The sequence below is a fragment of the Egretta garzetta genome, unplaced genomic scaffold (assembly GCF_000687185.1).
Source record: "Egretta garzetta isolate BGI_Z169 unplaced genomic scaffold, ASM68718v1 scaffold25, whole genome shotgun sequence".
NCBI lineage: Eukaryota > Metazoa > Chordata > Aves > Pelecaniformes > Ardeidae > Egretta > Egretta garzetta.
The window spans coordinates 1,145,310-1,171,431 of record NW_009259800.1 but is presented as its reverse complement, the minus strand read 5'-3'; the positions used below and the strand labels follow the sequence as shown (position 1 = coordinate 1,171,431).

At 45.9% G+C, this 26,122-nt stretch overlaps 1 protein-coding gene across 1 annotated transcript in view; it reads right to left on the bottom strand.

Annotated features, from left to right (window-relative positions):
* ULK1 (unc-51 like autophagy activating kinase 1) overlaps positions 1-26,122 on the bottom strand; it is a 108,605-nt gene that overhangs the window by 51,417 nt on the left and 31,066 nt on the right. Inside the window, exons 6-10 of the mRNA XM_009639843.2 lie at positions 15,856-15,888; positions 14,817-14,853; positions 7,341-7,514; positions 5,527-5,600; positions 2,686-2,787 (exon numbers count right to left, since the gene is read on the bottom strand). Of these exons, the coding sequence (XP_009638138.2) occupies positions 2,686-2,787; positions 5,527-5,600; positions 7,341-7,514; positions 14,817-14,853; positions 15,856-15,888 (420 nt within the window). The remainder of the gene's footprint in view (positions 1-2,685; positions 2,788-5,526; positions 5,601-7,340; positions 7,515-14,816; positions 14,854-15,855; positions 15,889-26,122) is intronic.

Below are 26,122 nucleotides of genomic sequence, written 5' to 3'. Positions count from 1 at the left end.
CTCTGTCCCCCCCCCCTCTCTCCTCCTAAAAGCCCTGTGAACAATAGCTTCTTGCCTGCTCAGTGACCATCAGCAAATTCTTACAAGGCAGTCATGCCAACAAAGAAATAAAGCGGGTTAACCTTTAACTAGCTTTCCAACATCTGCCCTAGACAGGCTTCTTTCACCTGAAACTCGCAGCTAGGAGAAGGTAATTTGTGACACACATGGTCAAAACAAATAGATGGTGCACAAAGAACCATCTGGGCTGAGCTTTTCTCTCCCTGACCAAACAAACCCACAGCTGCTGCTGCAGTAACAAATGGGGCCTGGCATTTCACTTCAAAATACAAACTCCAAAAGAGGAAAGGGCGTGGGGAAAAATTAAAATAGAGAAACAAATGACGCCCGTTCCCAGCCTAACAAGTGTTGGATGTATATGGGAAAGAGAGAAGTTATCCGGTCGGGCAAGCAGAAAGCAAAGATCAGGACCTGCTGGGCAGGGACCAAAAGGTCCCTTCACTGCCCGTGGCAAGGCAGGGTATTGCCATGCCTCAGCCAGAGGGACACAGGCATACAGGACTGCTCTCGCCTCTCTGCAACCCTGAGGACATACATGCAGGTGGAGAGCTGATGGTTTTCTGACCACCTGCCCTTTCAAAGCCTTGGCTGCAGTGCTGAATAAAGCTGACTGGTATTCAATAGCATTTTCTGCGAAAAATCTCTACAAGAACAAATGTTTTCAGGAGAACATTTCTGTGACATGCTTCAATGACCAATGATAAAAGCCACCTAATTCCTTCCAAAGAAATCAGATGCCCCAAGGTTACGTGTGAGCTACTAAGCAAAGAACGCTTATGATAAAGTCATGGTGTTAAATGATAACTAAATCATTGCAATGAGTACAGCATCAAGGTGCCTTTAGAGACTAAAACACACCAAGTTACAAGACAGAACACGTGCAAGGCCCTCCTATGCATGCAGAGTCAAAGCTTACTTTCTCCACCCCCACATTTTCCCTTAGTGCACAGTTATTTATTTTCTTTTCTCCTAACAGTCATTTTCTTCTCTCAGCACCGCACAACAAAGCAGATGCAGCCAGTAAACAGAAGCCATTCAGGAGTTCCAGTGTACTTTGCAGGGGTGTTTATAAAAAAAGAAATATGCAAAGGAAATAAAGTCTTGCTCTAAATACAAAGCAAGCTGGTGGACAGAATACAAAGCACTGCAATGGAAGGTTCTTACAGCAGCAGGGAAAAAATTACCCTGAAGGAGAAAAGTGTTCTTGGCTCTAGACAAAACCAAAACATACCATTAGTTTACTTCTGTATTTGCCCACTCTTCCCTGCAACAGATTCTGAATTCACTTTATCCTTCCTGATGATGTAACTGCATAAACATTCAAGGTCTTCTGTGAAATTCTGAAGAGCTGTGGAACTAAAGCTCAGAAAGTCTTGCAGTTCATAAAGTTTGCCTTACTACATGAGCATAGATTCCTCCCCAACTGACTTTGTTTTGGGAGGTGGTTTTTGGGTGGTTTTCATTTTGACTTTGGGTTTTTTTTGTTTTTTTTTTTTCTTAGGGAGTCAGGATAAAGAGATGTCAGGACATGAGGAAAGAGGGCCACAGTTCACATATGCCCTAACTGATCTAAGAAGCTGAAGAGTTTGAGGTTTGGTCTTTTTCCACAGATTAGAGGCAAGCTCTACAGAGCTCACACATTAGAGAAGCAAAGAAGCATCAGCAAGTCAAGCATCTCTGCTATGCTGTAAGGCAGCAAGGAAAAAAAAAACCCTGACAAGTACAGCACTTTAAAATAGTGGTTGCAAGGGAAACTCTACAGATTTCATTCAGCATGGAAAAGTAATACACAGTGTGGCATGCTAATGATTGGGAGCACGAAAAATGCACCGAGTCTAGATGAACTCCAGCTATATGTAAGACTAAAAATACATGAAGTAATCCCAAAGCAACTTGCACAAGGCTGTGATGAATTCTCCATTATTTGAAAATTTAAAATCAGAGAATGCCTTTCACAAAAGATATGCTCTAGCTCATCCAGAAGTTATGGTATAAATTACAGGGTGGAGTTTTACTGGACTGTGTTATATTTGGAGGAGTTTGGACTTGATGAACATAAACATTTCAGGCTGGAAGAGATTGCTGAGAGATGACAGATAAGATCCTTTTGATAAGGTCCTACTTAACTGCTCTAAAAACAAAGACAGTTTAGCTGCACTATACCAGTTACCACCAAATCATCGTGAACATTAACTTGCAATTACAATCTTCCTTACTGTCCTTCCAAACCCAACAGAAATGTAACTATAAATTATACCGAGTATATACGCTGACTACAGTTGTAAATAGAAACTGATTTTTTAAGTGTGGGCCTGGAAAAACAACCACTGCTTTGACAGATTCATAATAATTTTCTGAAGATGTAACCCTTCCTAAGGATTTATAACCAGGAAATACATTTCACTGAGATACAGCCCAGAGATGGAGAGTCATATTCTAGTAACACGTCCAGCATTACAACATATAAAGCACCACATTGTCAAGGTACTGGACAGCCAGATCTCCATGAGGCTGGATCTATGGGAGTTCATATTCTAGATGACAGAAGGCTTAGAATAAGCAGATTAAAAGGAAAAAAATAAAAGGAAGCAAGAGAGTCAGAAACATTAGATCTAAGCAACTCACCTGAAAAGGAGCCTTTCCTGTCAAACACTGATAAATGATGGTTCCTATGCTCCAGAGGTCAGCTTTGGCATCGTAGTGTTGAGACATAATGACTTCTGGTGCCTTTTTTGGGGGAGAGAACAGAAATCTGTTTTGTAGTAGCTTTTTTTTTGGCAGCTACAAGAAACAGGAGACACTATTATGCTTTAAAAACCCCTGAGCTAGATTCCCCAATAACCATGAAAGACTCGCTCCCAAGACGACTCTTAATGCTACCTTGAAAGGGCCAATTCCCTAAGTGGGGGAAGCAGAGAATTTCTCTCAATCAGACAAAAAATACCAGATGCTATTTCACTACTTTGGACAAACTCAGTACTTTCCCCTCTCAGCATACCATTTTCTGCTGAATCCACCTGTGCTCAGAAGCAGCCCCACTGAAATCACACAGACAGATCTAAACCAAAGCAAGTAGCAGATAAATGATCAAGAAAAGCAAAGGCTCACACTGCACAGGTAAGCTTCGGCCATCCTGATCTGCATCAGTTATGCACTTTCCTCATTTAGCCTAAGATGGCAGCATATTAATTATGCTCCAGAGCCTGCTGCCAAGGTCACAGTTTGGGTTCAAAGGCAGATCTGTGCATTTCAGTCTGACAGCTTGAGCCCTGCTGTGCCTCAGACTCTGGTGTCTAGTCTCACATCACGGCCTCGGCTGCTCCCTCCCAGGCTCGTTCTAGAAGCTGGGGACGGTGCAAGTCCACAAAGCCCCGTGGCTCAGGAGGCAGTGTGCCACCGGAGCGGCAGCAGAAGAGGGACAGAAGGGCAAGCCTGCTAATCCCACGTGTTTATAACAACAGATTTCATCGCAGTGCTGCCAGCATGGAACAGGATCAATTTTCTATCTCTATTAGAAGCAAAGGCCACATGTAACAGAAAAAAAAATGGCAGCAAACAAGTTATGGATAGGAGCTCGGTCTGTCCCCAGGGAAAGCAGGCATGACACCAAACGGAGCCAAGGAAGCGGGACAAGAACTGCACACGAAGGTTTCAAGTCTCACGTGGCATGGGTCATATCGGGGTTCAGACAGAAAGCGCATTCTGGTGTGGATAAAATACCTGTCTTTTTTAAAAGAGCAGAATGAAAAGAGCAGCAATAGGCTACAAGCTAAAGCTGGGAATAAGGGCCTGCCTGCCTTGGCAGCAGGTATTCCCAGGGCCACTGCACGAGATCCACAGTAGCAGCAGGGACAGACTTCAAAAACCCGCTAAATCCCAACTGAATTCTCCCTCCCCATCTTTCTTCAAACCCATCAGTAAACAGAGAACAACATGAAACATTTGAAGATTGCTTGTAATATCCAGAGTTGTTTAAAATAAAATAGAAAAAGATCATTACTAGCTTCTTCCAGCCCTTTCAAAAAATAAGCTGAGTGTTTTCATTTACTTTCACGAGAGACTCTGAAAGAAAAAGTATCACTAAAAATAGACAATTCAGGAAGCTCTCACAGGAGGAAAAAAAAAAGTTACATCATCTTCACATACAGCATAGTTCAAATAAACACCAGGCTTCAAAAAAAGGGAGTGAGAGGAAGTCTGTTTTGCTTGACTTAGTACTGTGGAACAGACTACCAAACAGCCTAACTCTGCCCAAAGAGGACAGACAAAAAAAACCCCAACACCCACAAACAAAACACCAAAACAAAACACACAGCTTAGGAGTGGATTAGACCATGTTCAAAATGAGGTGCCTACAGCCCCCAGGGCACTTGTAAAAAAATTCAACCTAAACTGATCCACGTCATCTTTTTACTTTTAGCTCAGACATCCACATCCCCAGGAGCTATTACACAGCTGGCTTTGACATTTTTATTTCTGGCATGGTTTTGTCATTTTTAATTTCACTGCCTTGATGCGGCACCGAGATCTTGACCGCTACCATGAGCACAAACAAGAAATCACCTCCTCGCATCCGGGTCCCAGAGCGGAAAGTACAAAGGGAGTGAAAGGGATCAGGTTTTTTTTTTTGGTTTTGTTTTTTAAACACATCAGTTTCACAAGCTAAGAAGTCATCCTGGAAGCAGCTGGCTTGGTGAAATAATTAGTGGGGTGCAGAGGGTTAGGGAGAGAGAATGCACAAACCAAATTGCAGGTGAGCTTGGTTTGCACTTATCTGCTGAGCTGTACAGCAAAGCATACTTAGGAGTTAAGCTAGCCAGAATGGCAAAATCTCTGCCTGCAGAGGTCCATAAATCTGAAGGGATTTTGCAAGACTAAAGAGCTAAAAACAGTTGGGAGATTTTACAAAACTGCTGTTAAACTGGGGCCTTGCTCCTGATGCTGTGGCCTTAGCAAAAGTGACTGCAGAGCCTGAGGTGACAGCAGGCTTGCAGAACCACTCCATCTCCAAAGGGCCTGCTGAAACAGTGATTTACTGAGGTTCCTCTCCAAGGAAGCATCACCTCAAATGTAGCCAGATGTGGGAACATCACCCAGCCCTCACCCTCTTTTGCTGTTGCTTTGCTCACAGCAGGGGAAATAGATTTAATTTCTTAGTGCCTCCAGTGGAGAGCCCTGGCTCCTCTGGAAGACTCGGTTTCTGGGAGCAGACAGTAATCAGTACCTGTTTTGTTCAGTTTTATTTATCAACAGCTCACCTGGAAGTTAGATGACAACACAGGCACACAGCTGTTGTCCAACATTACCAGCACCTAGAACTTTAAGACATCTCCCTGTGTAATAGCTGGTTTCTGATGAGTAAATAAAGTATCACCTTTGGGGGAAAGACTAGCAAAAGCCAAAGCCTTGCTTCCGGGGGGCAAAGCAAGAACAATACAGAAAAACCTGGAGGCAAACCACACTTACCATGTACATTGGTGAGCCACACAGTGTTGCTGCCATCATATTATTTTGCAGGTATCGGGCAAACCCAAAGTCAGCTACAAAGAGAAATACAGAAGTAGGTCACACGCCAGTTCTAGAGAGCCTGCACCTTCCCCAGCTGATTCCCCCACTACGTTCCTTTCAATTCCCATGAGTATTTGCAGCAAGTACCCCATCTTCACAAGACTTTGGATAGCTCTTCTCAAGCAGCAACATCCTTGTGCTAGTTATTAATGCACACTACAGACACTAGAAAAGAATCAACCAAGCCACAAAAAAGGCATTCAGAAGCACAAGCTCCCACCTGTTTTTCAAAGATCAATGATTGCTTCTTCCTGCACCCGAAATGTCAGCTGCTGGGAGCTGGTAAAGCTCTCTTGACTTCAGTGAGAGCATGCCAGTTCACACTAGCTAGCTCATCTGCTTTCTCAACTTTTAATTTGGGCAACTAAAAGTTCCCCTCCATTGAAAAGGCTGCAACGTAACAGACATCCAAGAGGAACCACCTCTCACCACCACTCACGTTTCTAGACCAGCCCTACTGAAAACAGTCTTGCTCAGTTCCTCCAGAAGAGTTTCAACATTGCTAACCCCAGCACAAGGACAGAAAGCTGAGCCGCAGTTCACCTGGTGGCTAGGAAAGGCAGGGACAAGGAATACCAAGATGAATTACCTCTGCACGTTACTCAGCATCTGATCGTGATACTTAGAGGTTCTCTCAAGGTTACCAGATATTTCAAGCTAGGAGATCAACACAGCTGTTTACACTGTCATCTGTCACTAACAAATCAGTACAGCTAGCTGTGCCCTGGACCACACACTTCCCAGGGCAGCAGGAGGGAGGGGTTGCAGGGTACATCACACCCAAACCCAGCCGTGCCCACAGCCCTCCTGCCTGTGCCTGCGGCTCCCAGGCACTGCCACCTTCCAGCTAACTCTGCACTTCACAAAAAACTGCTTCAGCCATGTGGGCAGCAACTTTGCAAACTTTTCCACTGGACCTCATTTCTCAGCTGAAGGAAAGCTTTAACACCTTCTCCACAGCATAGGGTTCAGGCGAGGAACAGTTTTATCCGATTGGTGTGAACTGCCAGCTCATGAACTGTACCATCATCAAAAGTCCACGTGTTGAGGGTGATACCATCCAGCATTCATTTCTGAGCGACCACAGGGGATACATGTGCTCTGTAACTGGATTTCTGGAGCATTTGTCCCAACTACTGGTCCATCTGTGCCACTTGCCTAATGTGCAAAAAGTGAATTTCTTCAAGACGCAGCTGAGAAGCCTGCCTGTAATTCAGACTGTGGAAACGCCTGCTGTTAAGTGTGCCCAACTCCCACTGTGCTCTCTGAGGACAGCCAGGAGAGCAGCTAGTTTCAGGCTTAAGACACCAACATTTGTCTTCAGCTTTTAATAGAACTGAGGTGAAGTCACAACGGCTGCTCATTTCTTGGTAAACTAGAGATTACAAGCCAATTAGGGCAGGCTGGTATTTGTTTTTACCAAGGAAGGCACCGTTCAGCTGGAAGCGGAGCAAGGCCTGCCCAATTCTTTTGTGTTAGTCTATGTCCTGGCAGAGCAGAAAGCTCATACTCCTACTGCCTGAGGCCAAGTGAGGGTTATGTCTAGCAGAGGAACTAAGCGAGGACGATGAAAAACATTAGGGCATTTTAAGAAGTGCAGCAATTCTTTCCCTCTCCTAGACAGTTCCCCAAGGAAAGATTGAGGCTTGCCACTGATCTGTCACCAAACTCTCCCGGGAGCGTTTAGGGTGACATTTGTAACAGGGTCTTACCGATCTTTATGCGAATGTTGTTGGGATTTGATTTCCTGCCTCCAGCGTAGGAAAGGAGGATATTCTGCGGTTTCAGGTCCCGATGGATGATGCCTTTGCTGTGCAGCATTTTCATGGCACCTGCTATCTGCTGGAGAAACAGCCTGATGGTGTCTTCACTAAGTGTCCGCATAGCTGGGAGGAAGAGAAAAAAAAATAACCACAGATGAAAAAGTTACAATGCCAGTTCTCTGAAAAGCCTAGAGGGCAGATTCTCCACAGCAATTAGCCATAATTTGTCATTTTTATTTCCATGTACGGTGTTTTTTCTCCCCAAACCATTTCTGAATGATTCCTACAGCAACGAGGGAGAGAGTTTGCATTCCCAGCTTATTCTGTGGTCAGGGCTGTTCTCAGCCCCAAGTCTCTTATGGTGAACTCGGCCCAGTGGCAGATGCTGATTACGGGTTATCAATTGAGTCCAAAAGTGACATTTGGCAAGTTTTAGGGCTTCCCTCAGCAAGAGCTGCCAGACAGACCTAGGCAAGCACAAGGCAGGGCCCGTGGCCCGAGAGTGGGAGGGTCACTACCTTTGAGCTATGGTCAATGGTGGTTGGATACCCAAGGTCAGAGCTCTATCACAAAGTCTATGTCTAAAGGTGGAGCTAAGAGGAAAGGCAGTCAGGATTAGGATTTATGCTTGCAAGAAAGGGTTGGTAGGTTAAATTCAGACAGTCAGTCAGGGTACATGGCCAGCAGGTATCTGTAGTTTTGGGGTATGAATCTAGGCCTAACCCTTGTGCATTGTCACCCGCTAGACCAAAACAGTAATTCTAATCCCAAACCCAGTGTGAGGGTGAACCACACTCCCATACCTAACAACATACCCCTCCCAAATGGTCCCTGCAAACTGTCATCTGACACCCTGCATCCTGCGTGGATGCAACGAGAAAGTCTCAGAATGCCTTCATAAGCAATTAAGAAAATATATATCAGTAATAGAAATCTGCAAATATGGAAGCTCTGAACTGCACTCTCCTGAGATATGGGCTTCCCAAGAACTGTGGTGTGAAAAAATAAACACTGAAGGGATTAAAATAATGTACAACTGGCTCTTCTAATCAGAGCGATGCGACATCAGCTCTCGTTATTTTAAGAGCAATACGTATGAAACTCTTGCCAAAGCTGGGAGCAGCTTGCTGAACAAGCCCCAGGATCAACAGTGTAACCAGCCTGACTCCTTGTCCGTCACTGAGCAAGTCAGGCTTAAAGCAAGCACCATTCCACTTGAATAAAATAATTTCTTTTGTAAAAAGTCCCTGTAAATTACTTGGGACTTCATTAGTGTTTTTCCAGCTGTTCTCTAGTAAGACATTAAAGCAAGCTGGCAGGAGCTTCAGAATGCTGCTCTACCTAGTCAGCTAGAAGGGAGGAATCCTTATGAAAACACAGATGAGGTTGCACACAGCTTTAACACAACACAGGAAATTAAAAATCTAACTTTTAAAATACATGCGTGGGAAACAGCAAGGGACACAGATAAGTTAAACAGCACTTAGGACAGAAAATAAACTCCCACCACTCCCAAACCTCCCTGCTCTAGAAGGAGCAGAGCTAAAATGTCACCACAGCTATCAGCTGGTCCTGGACTCAATACACGTGAGACCAGTGCACATGTATATAGAGTTTCTCACCCCTCGTCTGGGCCTTTTTGCTCATGAACTGGCACTCAGCTGGAATTCAGAAGACTCCTCTGCAAGAAGGGGAGATTCTGTGAAGGGATTTTAAGGGTGTTCAGAGGCGGCTTGGACGCAAGTCTACTGAACCCACTCGCATCTTCTGAAAAAAGTGCTGCCTCATCTTTAGCAAGGCTTTCCCCAGCATCTATGCTGTGCCCAACCTCCTCTCAAAGAGGAAAAAAAAAAAAAAAGTCTCTGCAATTCCTATTCAAGCAAATCTATTTAGGAATGGTTAAAACACCATCTTTAAACAAACCAGCAAGAATTCTGTATTTTTTTTGCCCAATTCTGCTCAGGCCCAGGAAAGGACAGGCTGCCTCATCTTCCCCCAAACATGAAGCAAGACTTGAAACTTGGCAGTTCTTAACATTATTAAGCTAGCAGGCAATTACAAACTCCCACCTAAATACACTCTGCCTCTAGCAGAGGAATGGTTCTGCTGAGAGCCTTGTTCCAACCTGCAGTTCCAACAGCATGCCGCATCTTTCAGGCATTACCCTCTCCTTTATATAATTTGATGGCTGTAAGGCTAACACAGCACTACCCACCATCCCCCAGCAAACCAGTTAAGCCTCCCCAATATGAATCCTAACTCTGTATATTGGAAAAAAAACCCCACCTTAAAACACTGCTACCATGATCAGAAAACTCCATTCACCCAAAGAAAACAGGGTCTTTAAGCAACTAATTTCTGCAGAACTCCTAGAAAGAGTCCAGAGGAGAGCTACTAGGATGATAAAGGGACTGGAGCATCTCCCCTACGAGGAAAGGCTGAGAGAGTTGGGCTTGTTCAGCCTGAAGAAGAGAAGACTGAGAGGGGATCTCATCAACGCATACAAATATCTTAAGGGCGGAAGTCAAGAGGACGGAAGCAGTCTGTTTGCAGTGGTGTCCAGCGACAGGACTAGGGGCAATGGATACAAACTGAAACATAAGAGGTTTCAGTTGAATATGAGGAAGAACTTCTTCACTCTGACGGTGGCAGAGCACTGGAACAGGCTGCCCCGGGAGGTTGTGGAGTCTCCTTCTCTGGAGATATTCAAAGCCAGCCTGGATGAAGTCCTGTGTAGCATGCTCTAGGTGAGCCTGCTTTAGCAGGGGGGTTGGACTAGATGATCTCCTGAAGTCCCTTCCAACCCTTACGATTCTGTGATTCTGTGATTCAGAGTTTAAGCTTTTCTGCTTCAAAGAAGTCTGTAGAAAGCTCTCAGTCCTGCAAAGGTGCTGTTTTCCAGATAGACACAGAATCTAAGCTGGTATTGAGCCTGCACAGATTCTCGCAGTACATCCACTATGGGATAATGGAGCTACCATGTTGCAGTGCAGCAAAATTAGACAGAGGTCTGTTTGATCCTCTGGCAGCATGGGACATCGGGAATGCAGGTAGTGCAGCAAGGCAGGGCTGTCACACTGAAACACTACCGTCAGTAACGGAGAAGGGAACGCTGGCCACTCAAGGAGCGCAGGGGCATACCCTTGCACCTCCTGCTGCTAACAGACGTGCCGTAACACAGAAAAACGGGAGTCCTTATCTCTCATACTCAGCCCATCAATCTACCGAGTGACAGCAGCAATCTCCAACTGAAGGACAGGGACATCAATATAACTGACACTTTCAGCGGCTTCAGGATAGTGGTCCACAAAAGATCTTCTATACCAGCTACCATCAACAGCAGGGGGAGAAGATACAGAAGACTCATTCAATTTATGTGCCACCAAAAAGAAAAAAAAAAAGTGTGGAGAACGAAACTGCTTACTTGGCTACATCCCACATAGGAAACTTATTTCTGTCCCTGTAAAAATGGGGACATTCTCATCTTCACCAGAAAACTGCTGGCAAAACACTAAGCCCACACTGAAGTCTGGGCATCCCTGTGGATGTCTGTGGTGAGCAACACATTCTTGCAGAGAACGCTGTTTCACAAGCCTTGCTTTGCCATTACTGAGAAGTAATAATATCCCTGTGTTTATTTTCATGGGCTCCACTTCAGTGACGAGGCACTCAGCTCACTGCCTTGGGAACGGCAGCTACACAGGTCAGTAGATCAGAGCAAATATTTACTGCAGGTCAGCGTGGGGCCCACATGCCTCGTAGCTCTTGAGGCGTAGGAAAAGGATAAAACCACCTAAAAAGTACCCTGTGCCCGTGCTGAGATGTTCAACCTGCCAAGCAGCTGGCAGGTAAACTGTACTAAACAGCCCTTGTCAGCTGATCTAAGGGTAGGTGCATTGGAGTATACCCGCTGATGTTACATGACAACACCATTTTGGAAAAGTTATTTAGGAAAAAGAACTTCTCCTCTTACCCACAGGTGCCGCAAGTATCTCTAACACAGGCCCAATCCAAAGCCGGCTGAAGTCAGAGAGACCAAGCTGATTTATTTGGGGCTCGTCTTGTAACTCCCCCAGCTCCACCCATGCAGAGCATGGCCAGCAAGACCCCTGTGAAGTCTTCTGTACAATATATCTCTGTACAAGATAAGCCTAGTCTTATCATGGATATGCTTAACTACCTAGCTGCAGAGGGTGAGAAGTTACACAGCAGAGCCTCACACCTCTTGTTTACAAAAGGGTCCCACCACCACTTGGGATGAACTGGAAAATCACGGCTCCTTGCAGGGGTCATGGTCAAACCAAGAAACGCCCTGCCCTGACATGAAGTTTTCTCCACAGAGATGTGCTCTCCAAGAAGCAGCTTTAAGGAAGGTCATGAATGTGCACTTCTGAACTGTCCATAACAGCCTGTGTCAATGCCAATTCACAGAATTTAAGAAGAAATTTTAGATCAGCGTGCTCTGACCTCCTGAGTACCCGAGGCCATAGAATTCCAGTTACTCCTGTACAGAGGACAGTCACAGCTCAAAACATACCCCACAGTGGGCTTTAAATGAAACCAACATCCACAGAGACCTATCAGAAGGGAAAATAGCATTGTACCATTAAACAACAACAACAACATAGAAGCTGTGCTTAGCAGAACACACAACCTCAGGTTGTATCAGAGACAGGGCTGACCAACAGCATAACCCAGCCGAAATGCATATTGCACTGAAACGTGCACATAGGCACGTCTTCCAGTTATGAAGACAAGGAGAATTCAAGTGCCTTTGGATTCAACACAGAATTACCATATTGCCTAATGCTTGTAATTAGAGGGCAGAATGGATTGGGGAGCTTACAAGCTCGTTCAATGAGAAACAGGGGATTTGCATGCACAGCTTGCATAAGTGTTACAGGAACTACCAGCAAAAAAGTCCGAGGAGTCAGTGGAAAAGTAGATGTTGCAATTAAATATCATCATGAAATTATTAAATAACTGAAGCAGCACAATAACCGCTTGACAGAGATGAGCCTCCTGCATGCCAGTGAAATGCCCTGAAAGAAATCTGAACTTCCCAAGATGAGCTTTTTTTTGGGGGGGGGGGGGTTTTTTTAGGGGATCATTATCATCAAAAGCCCCCCAAGCACCTGCAGAAGGTGGGAGAGGATATACTCCAGAGAAGCATGTGGTGGAACAGAAAAAGCCATGTGATGCAAAAGCTGACTTTCGTATCCAGGCTCTGGAAGACCCAGACCTCTGCTGCAGTGATGGGAGTAATGAGTGTTCTTGCTGCCGGCCCCTACTGACTGCTCCCTCTGGAAATCTGTGCCTGCTGGGTTTTCTTTACTGGCAACCAGCAACACAGACATTAAGAGTTAAAATAAAAGTAAGCACCAATTTCCCAGTTGCAACAGCTGCTCTTTACAGTTGTCAAGGTTAAATATTTTACTGGTAAAAACAGCTAAAAGGTAACTTTTTCAAAATAACTCGGGCAAAAAAGGCTCAAACTTTACCCCAGGCAAAGCTCAAGCCAACCAAACTGGGGTAAAAACTGAATTTTATTTGGAAAATACAATTCACTGTCACTTTCTCAAACCAGTCACCAATTTCCTGAGCAGCCTCATTTGATAAACAAGGAAGTGAGCGGTCTCAATAGCCCAGCTAATTGCAGAGTATGCCGCACTTTTTTTTCTTTTTTTTTTTTTGGTGCGGTGATGGGGGTTGATGGAAGGGAGATGACAATGGACACAAAAGCATAGCATGAACAGGAAGGTTTTCTATATAGAAAGATTTATAGACACAGATTTAAAGCTGCGTTCTTGTTTACATATGCAGCTTTGCCAACAAGGGTGCTTTAAAACTTTGGCTTTCAAAGCCCACGTGTTGGTAAAACTGAAGTTTGACTACTTTTTAAAAGCATTTAATTATTAAAATTTGCAGTTGTATTCAAGGAGAAAAAGAAGGTATCAAATACAAAACTATTTGCACTTAGTATTCATAACAGCATTTCACCACCACCAAGGATGCTCCTTTTGAAGCACAGCAATACCCAACAGATGTAAAACACCATCACTTATCTAAGACAAAGCACACTAAAACTGGATTTTAAAAAACAAATGCCTGTCACTCCTCTCTCACCCACATTTTAAACAAACAAGACACATGAAAGGCAGAATATGCCTTCATTTTCCATCAAGTATTAAATCCTTTCTGAAAATTAAAGTCTACACACAAAATTCATTACCCTGTATGAATAGAGTGCAACATACTAGCATCAGGCCCCAAATAATCATTCTAGGGATAGCAACACTAGCTGCAGGGCAAATGTAAATTTAGCTTTTAATCCTCCAATTTTTGTCATTTCCAGGCATCATGTATCTCAAATAAGGAGCCTGAAGTATTATCCAGCTGACTAGCGTTTAATTGGAACAATGTGAACAAACTTTGTTTAACCATGACCCAGAGCCACACCAGAAATGAGATTAAAGTTGTCTCTTCACATTTAGCGATCTTCTAGTTAATATGCAAAACAGCAAGAAAACTACTTTAAAAAAAAAAAAAAAAAATACAGTCAGGCCAACAGAAATAAGGGCTGTGTCTGGTGGCAGCTAAGCAACTTGCTCAACATGTTATCCTCCCACCACTTCGGTATTCAGGTGCAACATGACTTCCACATAGGTCAGCATCCTCTACCTGTACAGTGGGCTGCTCTAAAAATTAGCTTGGGAGATGAAAGCCCACATCCCAGCCATGCAGCTGGACAGCACGCAGAGCAGGTTTCATTCGGTTTGATGGCAAAGACACACTTCAGTCTCAACAAAAGGTTGTTGAGATTGAGATTCAATGCACCGCAGTCACATACCTGTACTATATTCTCCAAAAGACCCTGAAGTTGGTAGTTTTCACCACTCTTACACCATATGCTACAGTCACCCTCAAAATACTGAAGTAAGAAGCGTGTTCTGTCCCAGATGTTGGGACAGCCATAGGGGTAAACTTAAAGAAAGTGAAATATATTCTTGGTATCTTATTTTAATCCAACCCTACAGAACGGCAAGGCTTCAGTATAAGCAGCTTTTTTCCAGTGACCAAGAAAAAGACAAACCATGTCCCTAGCAGTGTTAAAATATGTTTAATCTATAAGGCCATTGTAACTAAAATACATAACTACTGACAACAGTCAGCACTGACCTACATAGGAAAGCCCACAAGACTAGCTTTTATTGCCATGGGTTCTCAGTTTTCAAATGATTATCAAGGGTGAACCTCTTAGAAGAGGAGCAGCAATACTCTGTTTATTTTACAGGAATAAAAAAAAAAAAAAAAAAGATAGTCTGCTTGCTTAGATCCTCCACAAACCCCAGCAACTTCAATGAGCTAAAGCAGTCAGTGTTTTCTATTGAATACAGAGGATATTCCTCATATTGTTCTACTTACTGTGAAGATAGTCTGCCAGGTCACCACCATTACAGTACTGCAAACAGAACAGAAAGCTCAGTTAATGCAAGGCAAATCAAAGATTAAAAAGAAGAACAGTGAACTTCACTGGGATGGCAGGTTTATCGTGGTATTTAAACATAAATAGTCACATGTGTCCAAGTATGTATTCACAAGCTGGCAGGAAAGACCCCATTCCTGTATCACAGAATGGCAAGGGTTGGAAGGGACCTTGGGAGATCATCCAGTCCAACCCTCCTGCTAAAGCAGGCTCACCCAGAGCAGGTTGCACAAGACATTGTCCAGGCGGGCTTTGAATATGTCCAGAGAAGGAGACTCTACAACCCCCCTGAGCAGCCTGTTCCAGTGCTCTGCCAGGTGGTTCTTCTGTCCCATTTCCCTTAAGCGCTATGTCACGTTATGATACGCCAGCATTAAAGAGCTTTTGTGCACGTGCACATCTGTGCACATGCAGATCAGAGAGAAAGATAAAACCAGAACAAAGCAGAAGGGTCACCGCTGGAGGCACCACCAGAAAGCTGGTTGAGGAAAGCCTGGGAGCAGCCACAGCTGAAGACTGCAATTCCCCACATCACATTCCACATCATTAAGGAAAGTCAACAAGACCTCAGAGTGAAGACTGCAGAGGACAGAAAAACATTCAAAAGCTTTGCAGGTAGGCTGCCTCAAGAAAACTCTTTCCGTGTATCTTTGAAGCGGATGCTACCCAGTAACACCCATTTGACCCTTGAGAAAAGATGTCTGACTGATTAAACCTCTGCCAGCACAACCTTCTGACATCAGCAGCATGAAAAATTCCCCTGGCTGCTATCTTCACCCACACCACTCCAGTTCTCAAAGGCACACAGCTGCATATTAGATTAGCAAAAGCATCGCAGGTGAGACTGCGTGCACAAAGCACTGCTTGTGTAATGAGCTGGTCTGCTTAAAACAAAGTTCTTAAAAAAAAATAAAAGAAAAAAAGAGAGAAAAAGGGAGGGAAATAAGAAAAAAAAAAAAAAAGAACATACACACTCACCTCCATAACCAAGTAGACAGAGTTTGCCAGTTCCTGGGGAAACAGAAAATGGAAAACCAAAATATTTATACATAGAAATATTTCACACCATTTACAACCGCTGCAATTCCTTTTAAACAGGTAAACTGTTCTCTGTTACAATTCAGACTGAAGAGAGGGTAAAAATTTCATTATAGCTTAATTCCTGGAAGATTGCTTATTTTGCAAGTGCCAGGTATTTAAGCATGTTATTCCTTTCTGAGTGTGCATCTGCTAACCGAGCAGATCTCCTGGGCTTGGGCTTGGGCCCTTGTGTTCCTTTCGGGCCCCTGGGATTAACAGCGGCATGCAACGCAGAGGCTGGCACACCACTATCTGAGAGCCTTAATCATTTCCACATTTAACTCGGCCCTTTATAGCAGCTATGGCCACATGAACAGCGCTAGCCTGAGTGGAGAGATAAGAGCAACAAAACTTTGGGACCTGCAATTCAACCCCATGGCTGAAAAGTGCTTCAGAGATTCACCTTTGATTTGAGGGCAAAAAGGAAAGATCTCAGGTCAAAACCACAACATCAGCTGGCCAATTTCTACCTGTGCATTAACAGAGCTCTATTACTGGGTGGCTAAAGCTTTCTGGATTATCACGGAGGTCAACACCAGCAAAGTCCAGGCCAAATGCTTGTCTAAGTCTGCTACAGGTGCTGCACTGTGATGATGCTTACAATCTCGAGAGCTCACCGCCAGGCTTAGCCAATCTTCTCCACTGGCTCCCGTCCTTAAGAAGCATGTACATGGTGGAGTATCCACAGTACGAGCACAGGACGCTGTGGGAAAGCGCCCCACGAACCTACAGCACCACAGAGCCACACCAGGAGCTTCGGTGGCCGTGCATCACACACCGACACTAGCAGCTGCTGGGCACTTGGTTAGCAGAGCCGCCAAACCACTAGCAGAGAACAAACACGAGGACAGCCGGATGCTTCAGCCCTGGGTAGGCCCAGAAGGGTGAACGACTCTAAATCTCCTCGTTGAAGCAGAAGTCAGACAGGAGCAGACATCCTGGATGAAAGCCCGTGTGCCAGAAGTCACTCCTGAACTGGAGGCCCTGTCCTGGGCAAGCACAGGCAGCCATTACGCGGGTGAGCGGAGCAGCTCTGAAGGCAGCGGCAGAGCAAAGAGGCTTCCCGCCATTGCCATAGCTCCAGGGCAGCGTGCCTGTACTTACAGGCTGTTTAGACACCTGCCTGCCCGATTCCTCTTCCCAGCCTGCCTACAATTTCAAAAAGCCCCAGCATCCACCCTTACCAGCCTTTGCGTTTCCAAGCAGTCTCCACCGCCTGCTCTCAGCCCTTTCATCCTGGCCTGCCCACAGGACTCTGCCTCTCATCAAGCCTGTACCAAACCGGCTGCCTTTGTCGGCACCTCCAGCCCTCAGCACCTCCCAGCAGTTCTCCTGCAGCCCTCTTAACCTCACCACATGAAGTCTGAGTTTCCAGGTGCTTGCTGGAAGACCGGCTGAAGGAAGGGGGGAGACGGGAGGAAGCTGAGCTACCCGCGATGCAAAGCTACAGTCGCATGGAGCATGGGCCACCTTCCCCCAGCAGGGCACGGGGCAGTCCAGCAGCCACAGCCCACCCCGCTTCCCCAGTTCGGGCGTTCACCAGACCCCGGGGCTGGCCCTCCCCGGCTCTTACAGCTCTTCTCACTGCCAAGCCCAGCTGAGCTTTTTGAAGGTCCCCTTGTTTGTTCAAAAAGCCAATTTCTGTGATACTTGAAGGCAGCATTTGTTGCATTTCCTTGCATGACAAGTACTGCTTTAAACAGGCCTCATTTCCCAAACTCTGCATTTCAAAGCAGCGCACGTTAGGTCATCCACTTTCACAGGCGCTTCAGATGAAGGGGGAAGCCAGCCTGTGGTTAGAAGCACCAGGCCAGGGGAGCAGTGCAAGAAGAAAACCCCAGACATCGTCACAAGCTTTGCACGTGAGAAAATGCCGGGGGAAGATTTTCAGAAGCGTTCAAAGCCCACCAGCTCCTGCTGTCCTCAGCAGTTCGAACAGTGGAAAGCCAAGGTTTATGAAAGGCACTCAGGCCTTTCACTTCTCCAGGAAAAGTCCAGCCACAGACGCACCAGGAGACGCAGGGACGCACCAGGAGACGCAGGGCAGAACGACTGTGGGACTGCAGGCCAGGGAGCTCCCCACAGGGCACCTGCTGGGCACTAAGGAGGGGTCTGAAGTGCATTTTGCAGCCCACACCAAGTTCATCGCTGCCACAGTGACGTTCTTCATAGACACTTGTTGTTTAAACATGCCGAGATCATTGCAGCTCAGTAACTCTACACATTAATATGTATAGTGCCAGCAGGGTTTGGGGAAGCTTAATATATTATTACTTATATAGAAAATGAAGAGGAGGTTTAGCTTACGCAAACTAAGTCCAAAAGATATTTGTACTAAGTTATTAGCCAATACCTAACCTATACGGTACAGTTTAGTTGTTTTTCCTCTGTACATTATTTAAAGACTCTGCAAACAAACATCGTCAAGCAAGTAATTGATTTTTGGCAGCCCGTGGGTACAGCAACCAGGGTTAAATAAGGACCCAGGCAGGCAAGGAAGACACTCTGCTCGCCTCTCCCAGCAACAAAGTGACCTTGGTGGCTGGTGGTTTTATCCTACCGACACAGGGTGAAGAGATAAGAGGGCAATGCCTGGAAGGCTTCTAGGAGAGGAGGAGGAGGCTCCCCCCACCATCCACTGCCAACAGCACCCTCTGAACACCCATCCAGGCCTTACTAGGAAGCACCCTCCACCACCGGAGCACATTTAGCGAGTGTATTTTCAGACTGCAGACGCCTGTAGCAGGGATGACACAACTTCCACGTTTGCAACTTCAGCGTTTCAAGACCCACTTAGCAGAAAGAGATCTGCAGGAATTTTGCCACCAAAACCAAACATTTATTTCGGGAAGGGCCCCGGAAACAAGTTCTTGTTTGGAAAAAGCCTTCAGCCAGAGCTTGCTGTGGTTACAACGGATACAACTGTCTAAAGGGACTTCTGGTTCCACAAACGGGCTGATTGACTTCTCTCAAGCTGATTCAGCGGCAGAAACTATTTCTCTTCCATTTTTATCCTTCCACAGTACTTATGATTTTTTCATTAATGAAACAAGAAAAAAAATACTGCAAGCCAAATTTTGCAGGCTACCAGTCTCTCCAAAAAGAAATAAAATGCCCAACCCACTCATTTCCACATCAGTAACAAGAATAACATTGCAGTGTGTTGTATTTCTGCAGAGGCTTATATCCAAGAAGCGCTACAGATAATTTACTTGGGACCTCTTACTCACATGTGCCAGCCCGTGCAGCCAAGGCTAAATCCTGTCACTAAACAAGCTCGACGAAGGGAACAGCATAGAGGCAACCCCCTAACTTCTCCTCTCATCAGCAGTACCCTGACCATGCTCCACAACAGCACCAAAAGGCCTCTGCCAAAGACATTATGCTGATAATTAATCAGTCTGGATCATTGCCTGACTCAGTTCTTGCAGCAGAGGCCCCAGTGATGAAGTTACAATTTAATTGAGTGTAAAAATAGGCAACAGCCTCTACTGTCTACAAATAACATGCATCTGCTGATGGAGGACAAAGACATGAAGAAACTCCATTTAGCAGTACAACATAAATCATCCCAGGACAGCTCTGCATTAAAATTCCTCACTGGGACACTGGGAGGGATGGCATTACAGACATCAAGACCCAGCGGTCCTGTCTCCCTTTAAATTTTCTCTCCACCCATACTGGAAGGTGGCATGATCCTCTTCTTGGAAAGTGTACGTTTAGGTGTGTCCCAAGGGAAATGTCTGGGTGTACCCACAGTTAGTCATCCTCCTACCACAGCTTAAAAAGGCTGCAAGAGGAACCTTCCTTAGAGAAATCCTCCTCTGTGCTCTGCCCCAGCGCCCAGCCTGCCACCAAGCTCAGAGGGATGTTTAGGAACGGAAAAAAGTTGACGTCTAATCACACAACACTCCAAAACACTCTCAGCAACGCAGTCTTCTCACCAACCTGTGTGGGACCAGCGCTGTAATGATGTTGAGCTAAAACCAGCAAGGAATGGCTTCCACCTCACACCAACCCTCTCTTCTGGGAACACTGGGGGGTGCAGGAGGAAGGCTTGGGAGATGAGTGCAGCTCCACCGTTACGCCCATGTGCCAAACACCACATGGCTGACCAGGGTCCTGCTGCCTACAGGAGAGGAGCCATGTGAACTCGAGTCCTCAGAACTGGTTTTGTTCCTCCCCTGAAGAGCAGCATACCACCGCCTGCTTGTTGGCCTCCCTCCGCTGGCAAAGGCTCCTGTTTTGTACCTCTCGGAAGGTATCTGCCATGCGCTGCTGAACACTGCCTCTCGAACAGCACCCGGAGCAGCTGCCAAGCAAAGATAATTGCCACACGCAAACCTCTAAACGGGGCTAGGACTCATCAATTGCACCAACACAACAGAAGTGTAAAATAAAGCTGATGGTCTGACAGTGGAAGATAAACTCGACACCAACTGAAAGCTAAGCTTTTCCACTCTGTTGTTTTTTGTTGGTTGGTTTTTTTATGCTACCTCCCCCAGTCACTGCAGCAGAACCGCATCCTCCTCTTTTGCCAGCAGGATCTCTGATCCCGCACCCTTTTGGCCTATGGTCTCTAGTCATCGCTCTTCCAACAGTGGCACAGCAGTCACGAACACGGGCTGTAACAAACACCGCTTTGCTTTACAGAAACCAACTCCTAGGCCAACGGCACCTGGAAAGCCTCTAGCTAAGGCAGGGGCTCCCAAGCCGGCTGGGCTCAGGAAACAGAACCTTCTGCTCTCAAGAGAGGGAAGAAACTTTTCTGAACAGTAAAATCTCTTGGTATTTCTTCACTCCGGCTCACAGTGTGGCTTGAGCAGGCTAACCTCTGAAGACAAAGGAAAGCCATCGTGCTATGCAAGGATTATCTCTTGACGCAACTATTTGAACGGAAGCAAGATAAAAGACAATAGTAACATTAATCTGAATTGTGGGAGCACCTACCAATACTCAGCCTTTGGAAAATAGATCTAAAGCAAATAGCTAGAAGATATTCACACGCCTTTTGACCTCACATGGAAAGAAAAAAATATCTCAGAGCCTACTGTGTTTCTCTATTCTCTCCCTGCTCCTTTTCTTCAATCCTTCTGAACCTTACTAGTAAGGAACCTAGAAACATTTCAAGCTGGTTTCCAATTCAAGAGACAACAATTAACTTGGATGAAGGAAGAAAAGGAGGCAAGAAGAGGAAAGTACTCATTCACTGCAGTATAATCTCTCTGCACAGACACGCAATACCACAAAAAGTGTTTCTCAAACCCAGACACAGCTCCACAGCCAGACAAAAACACATTTTAGGACAGACTTTTGGGATTCCAGTCGTGCAGCTGGTGAGGTTCTGCACCAAAAAAGTTAGCACATTATAAGGAACCAGCAGCCACTTTTCTCCTGCATATGGGCTACACTGGAAGTGATGGATCTCGGGCTGCGGTAGCAGTCACACACAAGCACGGTCCAGGAGGTGGTCTGCAAGCAACAAATACCATCAACCAACAGTCTACTCAAGATCTTTGCCCATTTTGGCACATCCAGGTCCAGCAATAAAACTTACTGCTACTGACTGGGAAGCGTTATTACCAAAGTCAGCAGATCTTCCCAAAACAAGGGCTTCTAATTTCTTCATGTAGATCCCAGGGAGTAAGTGCAAGCAGCCAGACCCAGAGAGGCCCACAGGCTTCTGCACTGGCTCCTGACCACATTCTGCTTCCTATAGTCCTGCCTGCTTGCTCCAGGACGTGGGGCACCAGCAGAGGCACAGGGCCAGCAGCAGGGAGGCCCTGCAGCACAGCATGGCTTATGGGCAGCCTTGCAGCAGGTGGGTTTCTGTAGGACCAGGAGAACAACGATGCAAAGGGTTAGCGTTACCCCATTCCACGCACTATGGTATTCTCTGCTTCTGGAACAGATGAGTTGTTTCAGGACAAGTTGTACTTCAGGGCAGAGTAAAAACAGCAGGAAAGCTGTCCTCTGGTGCTACATGGGCTTCAGGAAGGGAGGGAAAGTCCTTCCCATCCCCCTGGCAACAGTCCTAAAGTCTGGCTGTGTGACATTAAAAAAAAAGTAAACAAGACAGCATCATGTCTGTGGAGCTACTGTTTTTGCCAGGCTGCTAATACCACCACAGACAAATGGTAGGACAGCTGGTAAGACAGCTCAGTCTTCAAGTGACCCGAAGAAACTTCACCATCCTTTCCATGGGGCACGAGGTTTCTGCAGCTTCCTTCAGACCAGCCCCAGCTCTCTCCTCCTCACCACCTCTACCTGCAGGCGGAGGCAGCCTGCGGTGCCTCTCAGCCCCACAAACCGGGAACCCTGCTCTTGGCTTCATATCTAGGGCCTTGATGAAAGCCCCGAGACTCAAAGCCGTGCTGGATGTGACAGCTACAGCACTTGCAGAGAGCTCCAACAGGAAAACACAGCTCTCCTCCAGAGGCAGATGGGGCCTCTGCAGAGCAACACGCTACAGCGCGTCAAAGCCGAGCACTGCATCCGAGCCTAACCACAGAAACCAAAATATAGGATTAATGTCATAGCAAGAGCATAGAGACACAGTGGCAGGTTTCACAAGTCACAGAGCTTCGAGGCGAGACCAAAACCATGCATCAGAGCAAATTGAAGACTGGCGCTGCTGGGACAGTTCTTACAGCAGACACGGTTGTCTGAGGGTAATGCTGCACCACCTACGCCAGTTTGGGTCTCCAGCTGGCCAGCCCTTCAGGAGGCGTTGCTGTGGAGAGCGTACAGCACAGGTCATGCCTGTATGCAGCAGCCCAAGGAGAACAAAAAATTGCAGAGGAACAAAGCAGCAGAATCCTGAGAAGTTTGGACTTTCCAACATGGAGTGGGAAGAAGTAGTACCTCTCTGCTAATAGGCAGAATAAGACCTTGGAGCTTCTTTAAACAAAAGCAAGCTCCTTTTTGCAAACAGCAATGTGTTATGTTAATGCTAGCAAGATAGGAGAGTTCAGAACTCTAAAGACAATAATAAAAATACTGAAGATCTGATTTGCTTTTCCGTATTTATTCCTCAGCCCCTTTCTGCACCACAGTCATATTACAAAGTGAACACTTAAGGTTGAGTTCCCCATTACCTTGAGCTCAGTCACATGCACTGGAACGAAATCCTTGCACACCACAAGGTTGCATTTTATGAGCCTGCCCAAAGGGCTGGAGTCATGGGGGGAGCGCTGTGGGTCGGGGCAGTCAGCAAGGCAGGCTACAGGAGCCAGCGTTCCAGTTTTAATACTCACTGAGTATCTTCAGCTACAAGCAAAGCCACTCAATCTGGAAGTTTGATTTTAGAACCATTAATGTAGTTCTACTAATAAGGTTGGGAACAGCTCATTTTTTTAATGGCATATCCCAAACACAATCTGATATCCTGCAGGAGATTTTTTTTAACACAAGTCTGGAAATTAGAGACCCAACCCCCATGGGGTTTCCTACGGCAGCTGCGTGATTGGCCTTTGCAAGTCTTCTCTTTTACACCCACTTATTTCATACTTCATTTACCAGATTTGAGAAAACAAACACTCATTGTCACAGGACAGAGGTGTTATAACAAGGAGTTTAAAGAAAAAAGGACAGGTTTTCAAATAAAAACTGACTTAAATTAAGGGGGTGGGGGGAATACCCAATTAACAGAAGCCAGAGTAACACGGGCTTGAATCTGGAGAATTTAGAAAAGAGAACTGAATACGTTTTAACATATTTAACAGGTTGGCTACAATAGTCAAATAGACAAAAAAAAAATATCAGTCACACACAAATGAAAAATCCCACACGGAGAAAGCTGCCCAGATGCCCAGCAGTGTGCACGGTGACATTACAGCACGCACGGGCAACGTGCAAGCCACGTGCTCCCAACCCACCCCGCAGCCCTGCCTAACGCCGCCTCGCCCTCCGCTGCCATTCCCGGGGTTCCCCATCGCGCCAGCAGCTCTCACACTCCAGGCCACCAGCACACGCCGAGCCGGCTGGGAGGCCTTCCCCTCCCGGGGATGTAAGACGCTTTGCTAAATAGGATCTCTAATGACTTAAAAATTCTGCATCGTCCATTCCCCGCACCGGAACCACGCTGTCTGGTTGATCTCCTGTATGCCAGCTCAGCTGACCTAATTCCTCCTGTTATCCTGATGCTCCGAGACAAGCCAGGTGCTCCCACAGCCAGACAGAACATTACTGCCCGAAGCCACCAGTGATGCAGAATTTGATTCATTTCTACCAGCCCCTCTTGAAACAACCTCACTTATTAAACAAACGAAGCTTTGATATCCTCACTTTGCATTTCGAGAGCATCTACCATGTTTATGGTGGTATGTAAGGTCCGTACCTCATAAAGCAGGAGACACCACACAGTTAAAGCGCCCCTTGGTATACACTAAGCACAAAAGAAGTTCTAAAGCTACCTGTCGGCAGGGCTCGTCCCTCGATTCTGCTGTGGACATGTATTATTACATTTCTTGGAGAGGAACCATAACATCTGAAGACAATTAGGATGGCTTCTCTTAAGCAAAGCATGCTTGGGTCTGTACCTGAGAAACTCTGCATCGGAAGACCACATCACTCATGTTCACTTTCCATTGAGTTTGCCATTTACTAACACTACAGGAACACAAGTAACAGCAAACAAAAAACCCCAAACAAACCAAAACAACCAAACCAAAAAAACTCACCCAAATAACAAAAAACAGCAAGGAAAAAATACATACTTATTTTGAAAAAAAACCCCAAAACCTCCTCTCCTTAATGTGGCAGATCAAAGACCACGACCTCTGCTGACCACTCCTACGCTTTCCTTCTCGCTTCCCACTGCATCTCGCCGCACGCCATGTGATGGAGGCTGTCAGACGCATGGGAGAGACACATCCACCTCAGAGGACCAGAGCTTCTCTAGGAGCTTCCCCAAAGCAGCTCAGAGTCCTACCACCAACACCAACTCTATGTTTGCTGGTCTGCCTATTGTGCAAAAGCTTTTCAGTTGGTATCAACAAGTGGGAAGGCAGAGGAAAAAAAGGAAGACACACGAAAGTGAACTGTGTCCTCAGTTCTTTACACATGCTTGAGCATCAAGATGAGCCTTTGAAATATACGGTTTTATTGCCATTTCACAGTTTAGGGTCAAGTCCAGTCCGGCCACAAAACCAAATCTTTTAACTGGACTTTGGTTTGGACCTATAAGTATTTGAAAGAAATTCAAACAGTGGTTCTCCACCTGAATTCAACCCCACCCAGCCACTGATTAGGAGGCACTTCTTCCCATCCATCTTCTAAATCTCCACTGCCTTGTTTTGCCCACTCCAACCAAATGCATTCAGTCATCACAAGGATTTAAACAGCGGAAATTTTCCGAATGGAAACACTAGTGGAGCCTCATGAAGAACAGCACGAACACCACCTCAGCCGTTACCAGAGCTTTGCTGTCAAACTATGAACACAACAGCCTACCAGTTTCCGATTACTCCTGGGAAACATTCCTTAATCTGTCATTATAGTCTGAGTAATGCTACCTTCCACAGGAGCTTTAGATGCTATTAACTTCCACGTCGCCGGCTCTTCCATGACACCTTAATCATGTGAGAGGAACACAGGTACGTGCTTTACACACAGGATGAGTAAAACCGTGATCATAATTTCAGAAATGCAACAAGACCACTCCCTCTAAAAAAAGCCCATGACTCCTCTAAGGTCTATATTTAGTGGTCAACATTTGCTAGGTGTTCTGTGACCTGCACAGTGGGGAACCCAGCTAGTGAAGCCAACATAAAACAGACACTCAAGACTATAAAACTGTCTACTCTCCATAAACATAGCCATTTTGGTCCACTAAACCCTCAAGCCTCATCCTGTGAAGTTACTGGCAGAGGGTGGTTGGATTTTCCATCCTTTTCCCCTTCTAGCTCTAAATTAAGCCAGATCCAATCTTCAATAACAGAGTGATTCCCTTCAACAGATGCGAGAATGCTGACGGAGCAGGATAGCAGACACCCCATTCTTGTCGGCAGCGCCAACAGAAAGAGGATTGCTTGGCAGTTCGGAGAAGCCTGCACTTTACACCCACTCACCAGGAAATTTGCCAGCTTTGCTCAGGGATGGAATTAAAACCGGATTTAACCAGGCAGGCAGCCTGACCTCAGCAGTGTGATCTCCCAGACACAGA